Consider the following 19657-nt stretch of genomic DNA (forward strand, 5'->3'; position numbering starts at 1 on the left):
AACAAGTTTAATTCTAAGCGAAATTCTTTGTACACTACATGTGATGTAGAAAATCCAAAGTGGAGCGCACCACCTCGCCCGATTGAACCATATAGCCATCGCTTTCTAACGTGCATTTAATATCTTCAATTCTATTTTTTTTTTTAAATTTTGAATGATGAAAATATCCCTTCCATTCTGAAAAAATTATGACATCCTGTGTTAATATTATGACATTCTGCATTGAAATTATGACTTCCTGCACAGGATGTCATAATTTTTCACAGGATGTCATAGTTTTGTTATGGGTATTTTCGTCATCAAAAAATTTATATAAAATTTTTTAATGATAAAAATATTCTTCTCACTTTATGATATTTTGTAAAAAAATTATGACATTCTATATAGAAAATCATAATTTCAACGCAGAATGTCATAATATCGGTACAAAATGTCATAATTTTTTCAGAAGGAAAAAGATATTTTCGTCATTCAAAATTTCAAACAAAAAAGTAGAACTACGAATATTAAATGCATGTTGGAAAGTAATGGCTACGTGGCTCAATTGGATGAGGCGGTGCGCTCCACATCGGATTTTCTATACCACGGGCGGTATACAAAGAATTTCTCTTAATTCTAATCATGACACCTTGTGGGTTCTATTGGTACAAAGGACTACTTATTATCAATGACAGATCCATGAATTTTACTTTATGAGGTCCATATAATAAAAAAAGTGAAAGAGTTATAGGAGGAAAAAGAAGAAAAAAATTATTTAAAAATAATAAAATATATAAAAAGGAATAATGTATAATATTTTAAATATCTTTTATAATAAGATATTATAAAAGAGCATCGTAGTAAAATCTTAGATATTATTAAATATTAAAATTATAATGGCTAATCAAAAATTATTCTAATCATATATATTTGATATGAGTGAAAAAAAGAGAAGGTAGAAAAAATTAAAAAATATTACAAAAAAATTAAAAAAGACATACGTAATTCAGATTGAAAAGAAAGACAAAAATAACATATAGTTGTCTATTGCGTTTGGATTAATTAAGATATAAAAAATAAATTGATGAAAAATTTTAAGAGGTAGACGGATAGGGACTATGGGATTGAGAGGTGGGGCATTAAAAGATAAAAAAATAATAAATAAAAAAAAGAGAGGAAGAGAGAGGTCAAAGTGGCATAAGAGAGGGAGAGAAAAGTGGGATATATGAAATATTAAAGAGAAAGAATATAGGTCATAATTATTCTTTTTATTTTTTAATATGATTTTTTTATGATATAAAAAAATAAATTGATGTGGAGTTTAAATATAAGAGGTAGGTGGATAGAGTTAGGGTGGGATATTAAAAGATAAATAAGGAAGTAATTACTCAAGAAAAGAATGAAGGAGAGAGGTCAAAATGGTATGTGTGTGAGAGAGAAAGAAAGAGATAGAATATATGGGTCATTAAAAGAAGAGAATATAGATCATAATTATTCTTTTAATTTAATTTTTTTTATTATTTATTTTTTCAAAATTTTATATAAGTTATGGAGTCAATTCATAAAATTAGTGGGATCAATTTTGACTTTTTTCATTAGTCAATATGGCTTTTCTTACTATATATATATATATGTGTATGTGCATGCGTGCGCACTCACGTTCGTGCATGTGGGCCGATAATTTTTTTTGTGGGATCAATTTTTTTTTGTGTGGGATCATTTTTTTTTTTTGTGTGGGATCAATTTTCTATAGGTATGTGGTGTGTGTATAAATTATGTGTATGTGATTTTTTTTGTGGAACCAATTGACCCATATTTCTCTATTTGTAACCGTCAATGCTTATTATCCACCACGATAATGCAACGGGAGATTATGCGTCACTTTGACTGGGTCAAATATTTTTCTTGGTTGACTTGGCTATGGCGTTCCTCCTTTGCCCAGTCACCCTCCTCTGTTCTACTCGAAGATTTATGATCACTAAATTCCACAAGTTTATAACTATTAAACTCTAGCTATTTATTTATAAATAACATTATCCACTATATATATATATTATTATTATTATTTGTGGGAGTGGAACGTTGGGTTGAAAGATTCCTTCTTATATTTTATTATTATTATTATTATTATTATTATTTGCGGGAGCGCAACGTTAGGATTAAAGATTCCCTTGTACCGCCCCTTCTCAAGATTTTTTATTAGTATACTTGTCAGCACACGTTCCGCTGACGTTTATGCAAGCGGTTGCAATCGGTTACCTTTCAACGTTTCCCGTTTCACCGGTGACTTTTCCCGCCGGCAAATATTCCAAAACCATTCCCGGTTCCGTGCCGGTCGAAACCTTGACTTTTATAAAATATATTGTTTGCGTGGCGGGTCGTGAGCGGAGGGAATGGGTGCGGGGTGTGTGGCTACTGGAGACGGCGCGCATTTAATTCCCTCTCGACCGGTAAAGCCCTGCAGCTTTTGTTTCCGGGATTGTCTCCGCCGTCGTTTCCAGTCTTCTTCCGCGCCCCCAACGCTTGCGCTCACCTTTCTCTTTTTCTCGTCATCTTCGCTTCGAACCGTATCCCTAACCCTCATACCCTCTTTCCACGGGTGTTTGGAAATCCAGCGTCGAGTGATCATTGCTGCTCCCCTTTCTTATCGGATCATCTCTCCTTTTCTTTCTCTCTCTTTTATCGGTTCTGGAGTTCTAATCCGATCGCGCGGATGCTCTGCTTGACGTTTGGAGGGGTGCTTTTTATGGAGAAAGTAGCGGAAATTTAGCTCACAAGAAAGGGTTTCGAAGGTTCCGTTCTGATTTTACTGCTTTTATGCTACTGTTCTTATTCAAACTTCGATTTTTGATGTCGTTTGGCATGCAATCCGTTTTCATCCATGCGTGGGTTGGAGTTTGTTTCCTGGGTTTTGAAGAGGTTTGTGCTGTTACTGTGCCAAGATTGCCTAATTTCACAAGGATTTTATGGGGGCGTTCTGTTTTTTTTCCTAGCTGTTATTGGAAGTACATATCTTTTGGAATTCTAAACTCGTAAAGTTTTGATGTTTTCTAACAAGATTTTAGCTTTCTTCATGAGGGTTTTTTTTTTTCCTGTACGTTTTCCCCTGTTTTAAACTTTCTCTATGTCGGTTCTGACTTATGTGGCGTCGTTTAATATCTTGGCTATAATTTTGTTTGTTATGCTGTGACTAATAATTATCTGATGAAAGATTTAAATGAAGAAAAAGGAAAGTTCATCTGGGGTCTTCGTGAACAGTTTGTCCAATACCGTAACCAGGACAAGGTTTTTTAGTTTTCTCTTTGTACGTGTGTGTGATAGCCCAGCCAGTCCAAACAAAAAAAAAAAAAAATGATGAAGACTCTCGCAGGGAGTCTTTTTCTCCCGACCGGCTCCTAATCGGAGTCGGAAACCTCACCGGAGAGGAGTCAAACTCCTCTCCTTTGGTTCTATTTAAAGGGGAGACCCTTCTCCCTTCTTCCTACCAAAGAATCCAGGGGCAAAACGGCGGCAATCGTCGGAAATTCCTCACGGAGACCCGTCCCTGTGCCATCCAATTTCTCGTCGGAAAAGCCTCGCCGGCGTCGGAGGTAAGCTTCCTCCCCTTCCTCTCTCCTCCCTCCTCCTTTCCGTGCCGATGTGCACGCTCGTCGGCGACCGAAATCGCCGGATTTTGTTGCGGAAGAATCTTCTTTTTTGCCATTTTTCCGTCGCCGGTGGTCACCGCCGACCACCGGTTTGGCCTCCTCTTGCCGTGGATCGTCTCCCCTCCTGCCGACGGCCGCCCCATGCCGGCTGCGCCGCCGGCCGGCCAGCCAACGAGGGGACCTCAAGGTCCCCTGTTTCAGCCCAAAAGAAACCCACGGGAAAGAAGAAAAGAAGAAGAAGAAGAAGAAGGAAAAGAAAAAGAAAAAGAAAAGAAGAAGAAGGAAAAGAAAAGAAGAAGAAGGAAAAGAAAAGAAAAGAAAAAGAAAAAGAAGAAAAAGAAAAGAAAAAGGAAAAGGAAAAGAAAAAAAAAGAAAGAAGAAAAATAAAATAATAATAATATAATAATATAATAAATAGGATTTTCTCTCCTCTCTCTTCCGTGAAGGAAAAAAAAAGAAAAAAAAGGGGAAAGAAAAGAAGAAGGAAAAAAAAATAAAAATAAATTAATAAATAATGATATAAATAATAAAATATGAGAAAGAGAGTTTCTCACTCTTCCCTCTCTCCCTTCAACTTGAACTAGTATTTTCTCTCTCTAGAATTGAACTTTCTCTCTCTACTTTCTCTCTCTAGAATCCTCTCTCTAGATTATTTTTCTCTCCTAAGATTTCTAGAATTTTGAGAAGAATGATGATGAATTTAAATGATCTTCGTGATGGATTTTTGATCTGTGATCGTCGGACGGTACACCGACATCCACTTTGATCAGATCAGGTATTTTTAGATTTTATTTCTCATGATCTTATTGAATTATCCACATGATAATTTCAGCATGATTTGATCTGATCGATCGGATTTGTTGAATCATATTGTCTGAAGAATTCAAGATGAGTTTTCTCTCTCTAAAATTTTTTCTCTCTAGAATTTTCTCTCTCTAAAATATTCTCTCTCTTGATTGATTCTCTCTCTAAAAAAAGGTTAGTGAATGAAAAATTTTTTTTTAATAAGTCTGATCTGATTCTAATGAAGAACCCTGATCCATGATTGTCAGACAGCGTACTGGCACCCACCTTAATCAGACCATGAATCTTTAGATTTGATCATCCATGATTCCGATCTAGCCATAATTTGATTTGATCATGTTGATTTCACCATTCGAGATATTGGATCAATCGTAATATTGGATTGTGTCATCTGATCAATTCGAATTGTACCTCATGAATTCTCTCCTCTGATTTTCTCTCTCTACTTGATTTTATGAAATCGATGAAGAAACCTCGGTCCTATCACTTCGAATCCGATTTGATCTGATAGTCAAACTTTGGATCGTTTAGGTCCTAATTAGATTTTGATTAGATGAAATTAGATGATCGGACCCAATCTAAACCGTTGAAATATGGTGTTCGATTCTTTCTAATTATTGAAATTGATTCTATATAGGATTGTGGATGTTTGATCATGGGATATCACGATATGATCTACGAACAGAATTTTTGGAAGAAAATTTATAGAATTATGTGGATGTATTGGAATGCGTTCGAGGTAAGTAATGTTTCACTTTTTCTAGATTTATCGGCAAATTATAATGTATTTTTCTGACATGATTTGTGAAATGATGCATGAATTGGATGAATGGTATTTTGCTATGAAAATATCTTATTTGAAATGTTATGATGAAGCATGATTGAACATATTGATTTCGTGATGCATTATATTGATTGATTTCGATATTACATGATTATATATTTTATTATCGAAATTAGAATATGAAATATGATTTATGAAGAATTATGATATAAGAAACATTATGAATTGACAATCCTGACTATGTAAAGGACCCCGCCAATGGGGGCATATACGTTGGCAATTGATTGTCCTGAGGGTTTATGTCGCCAGCGAGACCAGCGACATGTCGCCAGAGAGACCAGCGACAAACCGCCAGCGAGACCAGCGGTTCCAAAGGACATGGCTGCCAGATGATTCGCAGCCTACCGCAAGCAGATACGCGGTATTATGACCCTGCCACAGGAAAAATGTGGTCATAGCTCATGGTTGACGAAAAGAAATTGAAGAACAAAAGAAATTGAAATCTTGAAAGAAACTTAAATTTTCGAAAAAGAAATGAATTTGGCATGAATTATATTGCATAATTGAAATTGATTTCGAATTGATGAACTCTATATGCTTATTTTCTATAAATGATTATTTACTTATATGCCTGATGAAATCTGTTGAGAAGTGATCGTTGCTTACTGGGTTGTCTAGCTCATTACCTCTTATTTTACTGTTTTTACAGATGTTGAGGAATTAAGATGATACAAGATATGAATAGAAGAGTGATCAGAAGCAGAATCTTCATACTTTTATTTTAGGTTGAAAGGCTTATTGAATTTGATGCAAAGCCTTTGAATTGTTGTTGAATTTATTGAGATATTAAAAAAAAAAAAATTTAGGTCGTTATATTTTAGATTTTAATTGTTGACTAATTATTCCACTGTTGTTTTAGGATAGTATGATAAGATGCCTTGCATGCTTATGGGAAGAGTTTTCTATGAGTATGCGGCGGTTGCCATGACCCTTGATTCAAAATCTCGGGTCGGGGGCGTGACAGTGTGTCTCCGAGTAATCTGTTTATTTAAGAAACTGTGGAGTGGCCATTAATTATAATATTGAAGAATGAGAAATAAGTGATGACATGTCCATTAGAACTGATGGCTGCTGTGAAATCAAATTTGCTTTATTTTATTGCATAATTAATGCATTCTAGTGATCTTTTTTAGAAATTTAGAAGGTTTGCAGGGTCAAATTCTTCAAATGGTGGGTGATTAAGAAACTTTGGGATCATAAGATGAAGATGACATGGATGATACCGAGAAGGTCAATGCTAGAACTGCTAATGGATGATTACATGTCCAATAGGATTTAAGGGTTGGTGGTAGGGGTGAAAGTGGTATGGATATTATCCGTCTGACTCTAATTTCGTATCCGAATCAATTCGGATATGGATAGAAATTTAAGGATCTAATTAATATCCATATTCGTATCCATATCCGTATGTAAAAAATGGATATGAGTGTGGATAGACAACTATCTGATCCGTATCCGAATATCCAAATCTATATATAATCTTATATAATTTTATATAATATTTATTAATTTTTAAAAAAAATATATGACCATATAAACATGTTATTAACTGGATTTATCATTTATCTAGTAATATCTTTGATTCTATATTTATAAATTTTAATTATTTGAGTTATACCCATAATTATATTCATAATTTAGTATCTAAATTGACCATTTAAAACAAATATGGATACAAATTTTTGCATCTAAATAATATCCATATCCATATTTGTATTCGTCAAACAAAACAAATGTGGATATGGATATGGATATGCTGGTATCCAATCCGATTTCAGCCCTAATTGGTGGATTCTTTTACATGATTGATGCATGCTGCTAATATTTAAGCTAATCATATTAAAACAATCAAAGCTCAACAATGTGTACTGGGAACAAAGGGGGTTCAGGTTGATTGATGAAGGTTTACTCTTTCTTTCATTTTTCAGAAAAAAAACAGACTTGTACAGGAGGGATCTTGGATGGGTTTAGGTTGATAAGTTGAAGTTACATGGACGAGAATGATAAGGCAAACACAAGGACATTCAGGATAGAACACACTTAAAAAAAATTAGAACTTGCAACAGAGAAGATGAGCTGATAGAAAAGTGATTGAGATAGCATGTTCACATAAAACAGAGATAAGAGGAGGCCCTGGTAAAAGATGTCACTCAGATTCAGTGGTGCTCACATCCCTTCTATGCAAGAAAACTCAGGGAAGACATTCATTCTTGTCCATTTCAGTTTAGGTGGTTGCTTTTTGATTTGGAAGATTGGAGCTCAAAAGCAGAGTGTAATTGAACATGAAGTATTATAATGTATCGAGGAAGTATAAAATCCATACCAGATTCAAAATAGAAGCTGCAGTTTTCACCTCAGCTAAGATCTTGTTTGGGCTATTAGTGAATTGGGGCTCTTTACTTCAGCCGTATAAACCGATGCTTTCAAGATATATGTTGATTTGATATATTATATTGGCTGATATTACAGTCTCTACTTTATCACTAAATTTTATTCTGCTCTTTACTGTTCTGGCTAATATTCTGCTATGTCAATCGTTATATATTGGCTAAGATATCTAGATTTATTGCTTAACAGTTTTTATAGAGTAATAACCAGTTTCAGCCTTTTCCTTCTTGACCAAGATGAAATGATATCTGGGTTTTGCTTCTCATCCATTGAGATTGCCAGGATCTTCCAACTTAAAAATGTTGATGGAAAATCATTTTCATACATATGCCTCTTAAATAAAATTTCCAGAACACTAGTACAATTTATTTAGAATTTAAGGCCTCTCCCAATTTTTCCGATCTCTAATTCTATTCTCTTCTTGATGATGATTGTTCTGTGTCGACTATTTGGTGATATCTACACCATTAAATTTTGTGCACTGATAACTGCTACCTGTTGTTCAGGTGGGTGATCAATGACTTTGGGATTTTGATATCATAGTTGTACTTGAAATTTTCTTTAACTTTGTAACTCTTCCTTCATTTTTCCTGTTTTGTCACATGATTTTATGTTTATTTTATGGTGAATTAAGAATCCTTTTTTCAATTGTTGATATGTAGATAAAGATCAGATTTTTATTGGATGGGGAATGATGGGAATGAAGTTGTGCAAGCGCAGAAAAATTCTTTTAGTGCAAAGGTAAATATGAATCCTTTGACATAAACATGAATGTTGAGCTGTAATAAACTGATGTCATGACTTGGCCTTCCATACCTTTTACACAGTCCTGGGTTGAAGTTCTTGCACTGCAGGAGTTTAGTATATAGTTTCTTCTTAATAAAATTCAATATAGGTTGAAGTCAAGTTACTTATTTGTTTGATTCTCTAATTAGTGTAAATATATCTGGAGCTTCTATTGGAGACGTATGAATTATTTTGATTTGGTAAAACAGTGCAGTCATCGATGCATCATTTATTCATTAAGAATTTTGAACTATTTTGGAGTGATTTATGCGTTTTTGTATCAACTTCCAAAATGTTATTAGCGTTCTGGAGTTTGTGCAAGGTCTCTAAGTTATCTATAGAGTTGGATGTTCTCATTCTGCTGTTATTGTCAATTTGCTAAAGTTGAAAGAGGGAAACAAATCAGAGAACTCAAGTCATGTGAAATGTAATGAAGCTAGTATACTTCTAAAAGATACTACTTGCTCATTGACGTCTGATCCAGTGATCTGTACTTTTCCTGCTCACTGCTGTTTATTTTTCACATTGATGTGGTTACTGTACCTTTTCATTTTACTGATTGCTTGTCTTGAATTCCCGCCCTATAGTTTAATATTGCTGTTATGTTAGGTCCATGTTTCAATGTCTTTGGAGCTTACAAAGATGGTGGATAGTGTTGTTACAATTCTTCCTGCAATAGAATCAGCTCGGCCAGGATGCTCATCCGGTATGCAGGAGTTATGTTGTTTACACAATTTGATTGAGAAAGCCAAGCTACTTCTTCAACACTGTGCAGAATCTAGCAAGCTCTACTTGGTATGCTATAGTGTTTTCTAACCTGAACATGCATATAAAATTTCACTTTCAAGTTCTAGTAGCAAGAATCTTCTATTTTTAGGTCTTTGCTCCTCTTGAATCTCTGTCGGAAATAATCAGTGTTGCTATTGTATGCTTAGGAAGTTGTTTAACTTTTAGTATTCTTCATAAACATGGCTTTTTGCTAATCATTTTTTCCCACTTGCTCCCAATGTACTTCTATTTTATGCATCTATCAAGGTACGGACATTTATTGTATAGTGTTACTGTAGCTTGGTGAAGTGATCGGCTGGTAGTCTCAATTAAAGTCTGTAGTAGAAATAGATTCCAATGTTCCCATTTATATACCACATCAACAGTCATGCTGTTTCATCTAGAGGGGAATTATTACCAAGAAACGTCTTTGATTGATTGCTTCACATAAAATGGCTGGCAATGCTTGACACATAAATTAGCAAATCATCATGAAGATTATTGAGGCACACACACATTCAACATTTTAGACTTGAATGGGATACTTGAGAAACACTATGCACCAAGTTACATGCCTCGTCATGGAGGAGCTATGTTTGAGTCCCCTCCCACAACAAGAAAGGAATAATAATGGAAGGAAAGGAAACATTGTAGGAGTTCTATTTTGGCTTAGTGTTAAAGCTGTCCTACATTCTTAGTTGGTTTAAATAATTCAATTACAAATTTACACTGCCTTAGATTTTCTTCTGACTTTTTTGTTGTTTTCAATTTTTTCAGGCAATAACAGGGGAAGCAACTTTGTTAAGATGTGAAAGGATCAGAAATGACTTGAATCAAAGCTTTTGTCGGATTCAAAATATGGTTCCAACATTGTTAACTTCTCAGGTTAGTAAAGAAATATCTACAATAGATTTTACATCGTCTCACTCAAATTTTATATGTGTCCCCATATGTTCTTCCTATCTTTGCTGATTAATATGGAGGAACGTATCAGCATCTCATAGAGGTGATATACTTCAAGTAGATTCATCAGGAAAATAAAACTTTGCCAGATGGAGTTCCTAGCCTTTTTGTCATTTTTTTGATTGTGAGACAGTATTATTTTTTATTTTCAAGCATTGGTTATGGTGAAACACTATAGAGTCCTGAAGGTTTGTTTGTTCAGGTCAATGTGAATCAGGGATCTTACTTTGTATCATTATTGCGTTATTAGGTGCCTGATCAACAGGCATTGTTGGTTTGTTCATGTGTCAAATTCTAACCAACATTTCACTCATGTAGAATTGTTTTCTTTTTGTCCATCCATCTAGTTTCCAACGGCTTGAATTATTGGCCACCCTGGAGGATAATGCTAGACTTGCAGGCCTCTGATTTCATTTTGCATTGGATCCTTCTCTGTTGGAGTCTTTTTAGTGATAAGAATCTTTTTCCTTTTCTTTCTTTATTTTTTTGCATTCAGCTTGTTGCCATGATAAAGAATGAGATCATTAGTTCTCAGGAAAGATTTGTTTTTCATTTGCTAATAATTATATTTTTCCACAGATTTCTGAAGTTCTTGATTATCTTAGACATGCAAATTTTGTCATCGATTCTGCGGAAGAAGAGGCTGGCCGAGCTTTGCTAGAACTGCTTAAGAAGACTAAAGCAAGTGAGGATTTAGAACTTGAGGCCTTTCAAATTGCAAGTTCAAGGTTGAACATCACATCTCCAAAAGCTATTTTGATAGAAAAAAGAGCCATTAGAAAGCTACGAGATAAGATCCGTGATACTGAGTCCAAAAAGGAGAGGTGGTTGGACTATCTTCTGTATCTCCTAGAAAAGCATGGAAAGAACATGAGGCCTGATAATATTGAGCACAAAGAGAATGCCAATGAACAGAGCAAGCCCCTGACTCCAGGCACAAGTTCTGCATGTGGTTCTGGTAACTCTGAAAGAAATGATGAGTTTGGTGATCATGGTGAGGCTCAAACTGATCTGTCAAGAACTGCTTCACCTCCTGAGGAATTTTGTTGCCCTATTTCATCAAGATTGATGTTTGATCCTGTGGTTATAGCCTCTGGGCAAACATATGAAAGGATATGGATAGAAAAATGGTTTGATGAAGGACATGATACATGTCCTAAGACGCAGAAGAAGTTATCAAACCTCTCTATTATCCCAAATTCTTGTATGAGGGATCTCATATCCAATTGGTGCAGTAAGCATGGAATTAGCATAGTGGACCCATGCTCACAGCCTACCCCTGCAACCTTTCGCTCCTGGGAGCCTTCACATTGCAATTCCATGTCAAGTTTGGAGAATATCTCTGCACCCCTATTAGATGGCAAAACTGGAGAGTACATTGTCAAAAGAGTCCACAGCAATGTATCATTTATCTCTTATGATGCTAGCTGCTCTTCAGATTCATCCCCTGATAGGGGCATTGAGAACCCAAAGGGTAACTATGCTCAGTTGTTCCCTTGGAGTGATGATTATCAAAAATATCAGTCATTTTCCAACTTTAACCACGACATGTTTCTGAGATTCTTTTATGGGCTCTCTAAACTTTCATTGGACCTCCAAGGCAGAGCAGTGGAAGATGCGAAAATCCTTTTGGCAGGGGATGAACAGACCTGCTATGCGATGCTGTCCAATGGATTTGCGGAATCATTGCTGCAGTTTTTGAAGAATGCACATGATCTGTCTGATGTGCAGGCACAGAAAACTGGAGCTCAATTTTTTCTTGCTTTTCTGAGTAATAGCAGGTGATTTCCCTTCCATCATTCTTTTCCTTTTTAAGATATAAATACTTCCAGTAAGTTATGTGGGTAACAGAACTTGAAATTTCTTTTATTGTAATTAAATATATGAATGAGGGACAGCAAGTTGCAGATATCTGTAGATAGTCCATTGCATTGACACTTGCTAATCCTTTTACCTTCCATTTGTATGATGCTGAAAATTTTTGCTCGCATTATATTCAGGGTCGAAATTCCATCCCTGGGTGAAAAGGTGTTTCAGTTGTTGACATCCTTTCTTGATTCGGAAATAACAACAGAAGCTTTGATGATACTCCAGAAGTTGTCCCATTTTCCGAATTGTAGATCTGGCATTGTGACATCTGGTATCACTTCTTCAGTTATAAAATTCCTAAATTCTGAAGACACCGAATTTCTAGAGCTTTCCATGAAAATCCTTTGTGATTTATCCCTTCAAAATGAGATAAAATGTCTTATTTTGTCCTCTGGATGCATATCACAACTGTTATCGCTTTTGAGTGATGGAAGACTAGCAGAATTTTGCTTTAAAATTATGCAAAACTTAAGTGGTGATGAAGACGCTGCAGCATCGATTGCCAATACCGATGGATGCCTTGCTGCTATTGTAGAACTGCTCAATACTGGCACTCGTGAAGAACAACAATATGCTGCGACCATCCTACATTCCTTATGTAGCCACGGTTCTGCGAATTGTCTACTTGTCCTGAAAGAGGGCGTGATTCCAGCTCTAGTTGATATATCGGTCAATGGGAATGCCAATGGGAAGGCGAGCTCTTTGAAGCTGCTTCTCCTTTTAAGAGAAATCACGCGTAAGGAGCATCTTGACAGTTCATACGCTCAATCTGGAACTATGTCTGAAGCACCAGAGGATTCCATTGAATGCTCTGCTAGCAAAAAGCAGAGGTCAAAATCCTCTGTATTTTTTGGGAAGAAAATTAAATTATTATCAAAGCTTAGATCCTTGGCGGCTTTATTTTAAGCAGTTGGCAAGGTTTCCAGGTATGACCGACTTGGACAATATTTCTTACTCTGACCAGTTAGTATGTTTTTATTAGGCAAAACCTGAAATCCTGTTAGGCTAAGGCAGGTTTTTGTTGGAATACTTTGTGGGATGCTCATCCTCATGTATTTCCTTTAGTTTGCCACTTATATGTAACTTTCTTTTTGGTACAATATATGTAACTTTCTTTACCATACCCCGGGGGGATGTGAATGTATGGTCATGGCGGTATTGTTTTTGTTTACAAAGGCTCCATTTTTTTTTCAAGTCCCTTTTTGACATTTCTTGAATGCAATTGAGTGGTAGGATATGGGAATGGATTCTTATGAGCAATGTCTTGCTCAGCAAGAACTCATGTAAGATGTATTCAGCATAAGCTTCATAAGAAAGCAAGGTTATTTTATTCATTATGCTGCAATTTTTTGTCAACAATACGGTTTTTTAACTTTTATTAGAGAACTCAGTGCCTAATCAGGTTTCATATATATATATATATATATATAGAGAGAGAGAGAGAGAGAGAGAGAGAGAGAGAGAGACCTAAGGGTGGTCCAGAATCTTGGGGATATTCCTTGAGATTTTTTTTTTTTTATGTTTCCCAGCGCTGCTCTCAAGTTTTGAATGAATCATCGCATGTCCTTCCATTGTTTGTTGCTAGGCAGGATGGCAAGTCTTGATGGAACTTTGCTGTCTTCCAGTTTTCCCTAGTATCTTTGTGAAATGTGCTAATTTTGTTGGCTCCATGGTGCACCTGTTGTGGGTTTTCCATAGGCACGGAAGGGACCGGTGTTGTCAAGGAGGGTCTGGAAGTGTCGTGATTTGAGTTCCTGTAGAGTGTAACACCAGGATCGCTTGTCCTCTTCGTAGTGTTCTGGCCGTTGCTTGGTGAGTTCGGTGTAGAGGGGAGGAGTTGCAAGAGAGTTGGTCAGGGTCAATCTAGATGCGTCATCATCTTTGTGGCGTTCTGGCTGTTACTATGTTTCTGTTAAGGTCTTCTTGTAGGTATTTATTGAAACGTGACTCACTGGTTACATGACTGATTGGTTGGGTGGCTAGCGCATTGCTAGGCTGCTTCTGTTATGGTTGCCAATGCGCCGACGCTCCTTAGTGCTTTGCTCAATCATTGGTGGTCATGTTGAGGTGTTCTCAAGGTGTTTGATAAAATGTTGCTGAGTGGTTGAGCACTGGTACTTTGCTGCTCCAGTTATGGCTGCCATTGCTCCCAACTCCTATTAAATGTTTAAATTGGTTTTCTGCTTGACCATTGGGTATTATCTTGCTCTTGACTTGCCTGGCCCTTCTTTTTCCGACAGGAGTTTGATACCTTGACTCCTCCCGCTGGTAAGCTTGCTCTTCTGCGATATTTCCTTTCTTCTTTTGCATGGATAACCAGTTGATGCTGTGTGGATGTAGGTGACCTAGAAACCTTTTGGAGATAGGCCTTATGCTGCTATGCCAGCTGTATCTATATCTGATCGGTACTTGTCTGAGTGGAGCTGACTGTTTTGGTTGATGTGGATGGCCTGATGACGATTGTTCAGAGGGTTTGGTTGGGTCTTTCTGCTATGTTTGTGACTGAAGGTGCTTGGACCTGTTCATCATTGATTTTTTGCATCTGTCATGATTGTTCTGAGGGCCTAGTTTCGGCTTTCTTATGGGTGTTTGGGAAAACTTGTATGAATGGTGTGTGGCTGGTGCATTGCTAAGCCTGCTCCAATTCTGGTGAATTTGCTTGATTGTTCAATAGCATTTGATGATTGAGTGGCTGTTTGCTACTCCCATATATTATGACTTGCTGTGATTGATGGTCTGAGGGTCTTTGTACAATTTGTGGTTTGGGTGCTTTATAAATTTTGGATGGTCGAGTGGTTGGTTTGCCACTCTCATTGGTTGAGTGGCTAAACCATGTTGCCCCCTTTCATTTGCATCTTTCGAATAAATTATATTTGTATTGATTGGGCCTTAGTGTTAAGTTGTATCTTTGAACTGTTGCAATTGCTTGGTGTGACTTTTTATTTTATTTTATTTTAGTTTCTTTCATGTTGGATTTTATTGTTGTGATTCTTAAATCAGTTTGGGATGGGGCTTAATTGAGTTGAGGTCCTTGGATGAGTCTTATGTTTCAATTTGATGGTTTCGTGCAAGTTGGGCCTCTTTGTTCTCAAGTTAATGGGCTGTGGTGGGCACATGGGTATTGTCCTTTTGTGGGATCCAGTTGTTAGTGGACTTCTAATGCAAGCTGCCAGGATTTGATTTGCTGCAGTGATTCAAAATTCACAAATCCAGTGACTCTGATATTTGGCATGACTATGAAAAGCATGATGATATGCTGAGTGAGCAAGTGAAATACAACATGGCTGAGGATTAAATGTATGTAAAGTAAAATCAGTTACTGCATTTTTACATCCATTGTCTAGTCTGATGATTAAACTCTTATCAATATGATTTCTTATAGGCAAAAATATAATAGGAACAACAGCTTTTACTTATCTGCACTTAGATCCTCCTGACGTTGATGAGGCAAAATATTTGATAAACTGTTTTTTTTTTAATTATTATTTTTTATTTAACATTATGTGAACTTCACATTGCACCCAGAGCACAACTATGCTGAAGTAATTTTATTTATTATCTCTAGGATGGAAAACCAATTTAATGTGAAGTACCAACCAGTTGCACAGCTTGCACTCATCAACATCATCAACTCTTGCACCTGCTAAGAAAGCTACTGTGGAAGATCATAAATGGAAAACTCAAGTCGTGCCTGAAAAAGATAGGTTTAAGAATCAAGCACATCAGCAATAAATAAAAAATACTGCAAAGTAAATATTTGCAATTTGCCGTCCAGCTCAATTGATTTATATGGTTTCTCATAATTATTTTTCTTTCATTTTGAATTGTTTCAGGGTGTCTATTTTGAAATTGATGCACTGATGATTTACTATCCAGTTCATCAGTTGCTGTGGCATGATGGTTGCACAACTACTTCAAAAAAGCATATGTACCACTGTCCGGTGATTTTGTGTTGCTGTGGAAACTAAACAACAGTAAAAAGGTATATACTTTGTCCGGTGATTTTTCTTTTACAAAAAAAAAAAAAAAAAAAAAAAAAAGTTTCAAAGTTTAGTACAATTATCAAAGCCATCTCTTATGGATTCAATTTATAAACATCTTTTAAGGTGCAAGCTCAGACTCACTGTATGAATTATGATATCACACTGATTAAGCACATCTTGTCTTATTTGAACAGCCAGGACAGGCAGTGCTTCGACATGGGCTTGAACTTGTCCAACAAATGAAGCAGAGGTACGATCTTTCCTCTGCATATTATTTGGATTGACAGATATTAATTTTTTAGATATGGTGATCTTGATTAGTTTAATTCATCTTTTCATGAACTTTACAATCATGTTTAAAAATGTGGACAGCAGTACATATTCCGGATTCATATAAGGAAACAATTTTAGCTTTTCAAAGTATGGAGTGTGTACTGCCATTACACCTGAAAGAATTATCTGAGAGTACATACCAGCACAAGTTGTCCCACCACTAGCACTTGAGGCACTTCACAATGAAGTAGTAGAGGACTCTACCGACTCAGACTGAATAAGGATCAACATCTAAGGAAACTGAATTTAGGCTATCAGAGTAGATAACAGAAAAACTTATCTCAGTCTAATTTTTGTTCTCTGGCACTTTTCTTGGTTTTCCCTGAACTAGTTTCAAAAACACCGGCTTTTTGTTTATATACAAATTATAGTTGCCATATTGCTTCGTGTACTTACTATACATGTATACTTTTGTCAGTGTAGCTTGGATATCATAGATCAAGCAGCGTTTTGCTCGGATGTGATAAACAATAAGATTCTACATGCTATTCCTTCAAAATCTCATGGTGGTCAATTGCTACTTGAAATAATAAAAAGAGACGGTTGCTTTACATCTCTCCTACAACAATCCTTCAAAATTAGTATAAACTATGTTACTCCTTTGAGTGAGAGAAGAGTGATCCATGTAGGTGAAATAAACCAACAAATGTTACTAAAAATTTAAAAACTGACACAAACACATAATAAGTCCTTATTTTAAGTACAGAATGCTTAAGTTATTGCCTTGGTCTTCATCCGTTGCTTCATGTGCCTTCTACTTCGTTTCGATCTCAGGATCTGTCTAGCCAACCATCTTAGTGCTGGTTGGCAGCTCCAAACTACATTAAGGTGGACGTAGACAGATTTCATTTCAGAAGTTATGTTACAAGTACATTGCATCCTTTGATTTTGATTGCTAGAGTGATCAGTACATTCTATTATTACTGATGTACCTCCTTGATAAGATTGATATATCAACCAAGCCAACATTTTTATCCCTTCTCTGCTTCCTTTTCCATAATCTAATTTTAGGGTTTGATTGGGGGAAATGTGGTTAAGTGGCTAACTTCCATCAAAGGATCACAAGAGGAGTGATAATAACTGAACACCAGAACGAAAGCACCCAAAGGGAATCCCAGCTGGCTCTCTTCATGACCATCTTGACTTCTTTCAAAAAAGCCTTCCCCATCAAACCCAATCAGACACAACCAAGGAACCTTTTTGTTTCCACCATCTTTACAGTTGTGGAAGGCTTTGGGCAGGACCCAACATCATCCCCTTCAGAAAGAAAGATTGATGAGGACAAGGTACTTGGAAGCCCACAGACCAACCCAAAAAGAATCATAAAGATGGGCATCTCATGGCCATCATAATTCTGGATCCCTATGATCATACTTATCCAAGGTCACTCAGTCTCATTTCTACAACGGAACACGGGATTCAATCCAAAAAAAAAAAGAAAAAAAGGACCATGGGATAATAGTACTGGAAGGTGGTATCTTTGAAGTTTATTAGTATTTGGATTGAAACAAACTCGGATTTGACAAAATATGAAAGAGAACTACTTTAGAAATAAGGTCCAACTGGTTCCCAAAATGTAAGCCTCCATGATGACATTTGGTCCTCGGAGCTTTTTGTCATGGGAAACCACGAGAGTGAACCAGAAATAGTCCAAATTGTTCTGGATTCAACCTGTAAAAACTGATGCTCGATCTAGTCCTTTGGGTTAATGGGAGAGTGCTGGGTCTAAATCATAGGCTTGAAACCATGAAAATTATGCATGAGTCATTCTGCACTTGGACCAGCCGACCTGACTCGTCAACTAAATCTGGGTAGTCGGCCAGACTGCAAGGCCATCGGAAGCAAAATTAATGACATGGAATAAGTAGGTCCTATTATAATAAGTTTGTCACTGGATTTGAATTAACTTCATAATGGAGAACGGGCACCAAATATAGTAGTAGCATTCCTCATCAATAATAGATATTTACAAATTAGTTCTTTGAATACTTCTAGTCTTGCAGCTGCCAGGACTCGCATAAATATGTAGGTGCATTTCAATTAACCGACTAGTTCTTGTTCTTGTATATCTGAATATTATGTCTCCTCCAACTAGTTGATATAATTCTTAATTTCTAAAAATTAGTCACCATACCCTTAAATGTAATTATCCAGCCTATTTCCAATTATTTGAATTTGTCATTATGGATTGTCCTAGGCCATTTAGATTCATTTCCTAGTTATTAATATATTTTTATAACCGGCTGTCCATTTGATGTCAATCCTCAACTTTTCTAATCCAAGTTTCAGACTGATCATAGAGATTTTTCTAAAGATTGATCATCAATTGAATAAAAACTTTGTGGCAGTATGTCTTTCATGTCCAATCGCAGAAATTTTCATGTGTAGTGGCTGGTCCGACAAATCCATCACTTGCTTTCTAGCTGATAAATATTGTCCAAATTTATCATGTTGCAAAAGTGGTTGTTGATTGGGTGACTTTGTGATCCTTTAGGCCATTTTTGGCTGGGGGGAATGAACGACCATGCCAAAACTGTTGCAGGACTATTCAAAGGGATGGGGAAAGAGATCAACAAGAAAAATAAAACAAACATTGAAGTAGACTGAAGAAGGGCAAGGGTACAAAGGCCAGGTGGTGGAGATTAGGTTGGCAGAACGGTGGGAGGCAAGGTGGCCCCCATAGTCAGAAGAAAATGGGGACAATGCCACATTTAAAGGTGGGTGGGAGAGGGTCTCACCCAGAAATCTCCGATCCATGTCCTGCCGCTTTGGCCCCTTTCACTGGTCCTATGCCCCCAGTTCTAGATTTGTGATGCCTCAATCAACTTGTGCCATTAATCAAACCTAGTCCTTTTTCTTTTTTTTGAAGAGCACACGCTGTCTTCAATTATCACGCTTTATTTGTGCACCATATCAAGATTGATTTTATGCGAATTTTGGGAGATCAAATTATCCAGTTGCTTTTCAGAATTTCTTTTTTTTTTCCCCCCCAAAGCAAACGTGTCATAAATTTTGAAATAGAAGTTATATTGGACAAATGGTCATATGATCATTTGCATAAATACAGCTCATGGATGTCCAAACAGTCTAGAGCATTTTAATTATTTCTCTAACTTTCTATTTCGAAGCTGCAATGACGTGGCCATTTGAGAGAATCCAAAATGGACAACATCAGCATGTATAAGTTCAGATTTCCTCCCAAGGGGGAAAATATAGGCTTTGAGGTCCCTCTTATCTTGCTTTGTACGTTGTATTAAATTAACTTGTTATTGATATCTAATTTTATTCTCATA

The 19657-nt window shown here is 36.4% G+C and overlaps 1 protein-coding gene and 1 long non-coding RNA gene across 5 annotated transcripts; both read left to right on the top strand.

Moving 5' to 3' along the window:
* The first annotated feature begins 2413 nt into the window (after positions 1-2413).
* LOC105056259 (U-box domain-containing protein 5) lies at positions 2414-13242 on the top strand. 4 transcript variants are annotated; one of them, XM_073247313.1, is made up of 7 exons: positions 2414-2771; positions 5068-5169; positions 8325-8403; positions 9058-9243; positions 9994-10101; positions 10759-11960; positions 12180-13242. In XM_073247313.1, the coding sequence occupies exons 3-7, from the start codon at positions 8347-8349 to the stop codon at positions 12952-12954; spliced, it is 2328 nt and encodes a 775-aa protein (XP_073103414.1). In that variant the 5' UTR covers positions 2414-2771; positions 5068-5169; positions 8325-8346; the 3' UTR covers positions 12955-13242. The 4 variants fall into 4 exon arrangements, with proteins under 4 accessions (XP_073103414.1, XP_010936696.1, XP_073103415.1 ...); XM_073247314.1 differs by lacking the exon at positions 2414-2771 and adding an exon at positions 2781-3569; XM_010938394.4 differs by lacking the exon at positions 5068-5169.
* Positions 13243-15352: 2110 nt separating this feature from the next.
* Positions 15353-19657, top strand: LOC114914744 (uncharacterized). The gene is made up of 2 exons (XR_012136173.1): positions 15353-16030; positions 16226-19657. It is a non-coding gene; the product is annotated as an uncharacterized lncRNA (long non-coding RNA).

This window comes from Elaeis guineensis, chromosome 13, assembly GCF_000442705.2.
Source record: "Elaeis guineensis isolate ETL-2024a chromosome 13, EG11, whole genome shotgun sequence".
In the NCBI taxonomy this organism is placed as follows: Eukaryota; Viridiplantae; Streptophyta; class Magnoliopsida; order Arecales; family Arecaceae; genus Elaeis; species Elaeis guineensis.